At 69.1% G+C, this 2,230-nt stretch overlaps 1 protein-coding gene across 1 annotated transcript in view; it reads right to left on the reverse strand.

The window, feature by feature from the left end:
* The window catches only part of ATP13A2 (ATPase type 13A2), a 19,637-nt gene that overhangs the window by 4,306 nt on the left and 13,101 nt on the right, over positions 1–2,230 (reverse strand). The window contains exons 21-27 of the mRNA XM_012722085.1: positions 2,096–2,230; positions 1,862–1,978; positions 1,670–1,749; positions 1,274–1,426; positions 1,101–1,197; positions 249–472; positions 4–172 (exon numbers count right to left, since the gene is read on the reverse strand). The exon at positions 2,096–2,230 is cut by the window's right edge and continues 1 nt beyond it. Coding sequence (XP_012577539.1) covers positions 4–172; positions 249–472; positions 1,101–1,197; positions 1,274–1,426; positions 1,670–1,749; positions 1,862–1,978; positions 2,096–2,230 — 975 coding nt within the window. The remainder of the gene's footprint in view (positions 1–3; positions 173–248; positions 473–1,100; positions 1,198–1,273; positions 1,427–1,669; positions 1,750–1,861; positions 1,979–2,095) is intronic.

Consider the following 2,230-nt stretch of genomic DNA (forward strand, 5'->3'; position numbering starts at 1 on the left):
CGCCCCCGCCACAGCAGCACCGTTGGTGTAGAGAGGCCTGCGGAAGGGCGCCCCCTTGGACACAGCCGCGGCCAGGATGAGGTACTGGAAGCCGGACACAGAGAAGACCACAGTGTTCTCGTAGTTGGGCAGGTTGTCTGGCGCGGGCACCGTCCTGTTCAGAGGCACAAACCTGGGGGTGCAGGGACCAGGCGGTCAGGGAAGCAGGTGGGGAGCACGCATGGGGTGGGGGTGGCTTCCCCACTCACCAGGGCTGGGCTGTGGTCAGGAAGTAGCTGCCCAGCTGCACGCCGGCCACCAGGGCCACCTGCAGCAGCAGGCTGCCCAGCACCGGCACACTGAGCAGTGCCCCGGGCGGCCGTGCCCGCCCCAGCGCCAGGGCCGGCCCCGTGCGGCTCATGAGCACGGCCACCGTGGTGGTGATGCCCAGGTCAATGGCCAGGAACTGCACGTCGCCCAGGTTGGTGTTGATCTGTCGGCAGGGGAGGGGGGCAGAGGGGAAACTGAGACTGGACCTGAGCTCAACCCAGCCCCAGGGGAGCCCCCGGGGAGCCCCCAATGAGATGGGAGACTCCAGCCTCCTTAAGGAGACACTGCCTTGCCTCAGGGAGCCCCAAGCCTGACCTCAATCTGATGGGACAGGGAACTCCCAGCCCGTGGGGGAGACTTAGGCTCTGCCTCCTGGAGCCCCCAAGCTTCTAGGGATGGCTCCTGGCCTCAGGAAACGCCCAGATTAAAGGTGGACATGGCACAGATGGAGGCGCCAGATCTGCCCGGCCCTGCCCCATGGCATCCTCCGCTTCCATGGGGGTTGGGGGGCAGCGTTTCTCAGAGAAGGGGAGGGAGCAGGGTGGCCACAGCCCTGCCTGGGCTCTGCCTCCACCCCAGCTGCAAGGGCTGTGGTGGGGTCCCCGGGGCCAGGGACTGAGCAGCAGCACAGGCCAGCTGCTCCCGTTTCCCAGGCCCCACTGTGCACCAGGCTCAGCGCTGGCACCTCACTCCAGCCCGCCACCAGAAGGAGGCACTCGGCCGCCCACTCCGGGGCCTCCGAACCACACTGCCGGGGTCCTCACGCAGGCCTGCGCCCCGCTCAAACTCACTGTGTAGAGGAGAAGGACAGAGATGAACTGGGTCAGGCTGTACAGGGCCATGTACTTGAAGACGCTGAACGACGTGTCGAGGGCACAGCGGCCTTCCCTGGGCGGCAGGGTCCGGTGTCAGGCCTCACTGGCTGGCCAGCCCGGCCCCGCCCGCTGGCCCGCGCCCGCCTCACCTGATGACCATGGGCACACACTCGATGCTGGCCGTGCTCGAGGTGAAGGGCGAGACCACCGAGGCCTCGGCCTGGGAGAGCGAGATGCCCACGTCGGCCGCCTTCAGGGCCCCACAGTCGTTGGCACCGTCCCCACACATGCCGACACGGTACCTGGCCGCGGGCGGGCGGTGGCTGAGCCGAGTCGCCGCCTCCCGGGGAAGCAGCTCCACCCGCTCCGGGCAGAGCTCAGGGCGGCTGTGCCCCCGCGGCATGCAGGGACCTGGCACACGACGGGCGCGCAGCCGGACACCTGGGGAACCGCCTGGGCACTCTTGGAGGCCATGGGCTCTCTACTGCCCGGAGCGGGAGGTGGGGTCTGAGCAGCTGGCGCGGCCCCCACCCCCGGGCACTCACTGAAGCTTCTGCAGCTCACACACCAGCTCCGTCTTCTGCTCAGGGGCCATGCGGGCAAAGACAGTGCCCTGTACCAGGACCTGGGCAGAGGGAGGTGGGGAGGGACTGAGCAGCCACAGGCCAGCCCAGGACGCGGCGGAGCCAAGAGGAAAGGGAGGCGTGGGGTGGCCGGCGTGTGGGGGACAGCCCTACCTTGGGCAGCAGCTTGGGAAAGTGCTTCAAAAGGACAGCGAAGGTGGACCCACTGAGGGCCAGGTGGCTGGTGCGGGGGTCTGGCTCCACGGTGTAGCTCGCGGCCTGCTCAGGATGCTGGGGGCCCAGGAAGCTCAGCTCAGCATCTCCGACCCACCAGGGGCTAGGGCTGGACTCAGGTGACTCGGGGGTGGGGTACTCGGGTGTGTGGCCAGAAGGCTGGGCCGGCCTCACCTTGACCCCGTTCGCGGTGGCGGGGGGCTCCGCCGGCAGGAGCTCCAGGCAGGCAGGCTGGCCCCGCTCGGGGGGGGTGGCGTGGACGATGACCAGCCGCTCTTGAGGGTCCACCATGCCGCAGGCCCGGGCCAC

Source organism: Condylura cristata, unplaced genomic scaffold, assembly GCF_000260355.1.
Source record: "Condylura cristata isolate star-nosed mole 26May11 unplaced genomic scaffold, ConCri1.0 scaffold00008, whole genome shotgun sequence".
Lineage (NCBI taxonomy): Eukaryota > Metazoa > Chordata > Mammalia > Eulipotyphla > Talpidae > Condylura > Condylura cristata.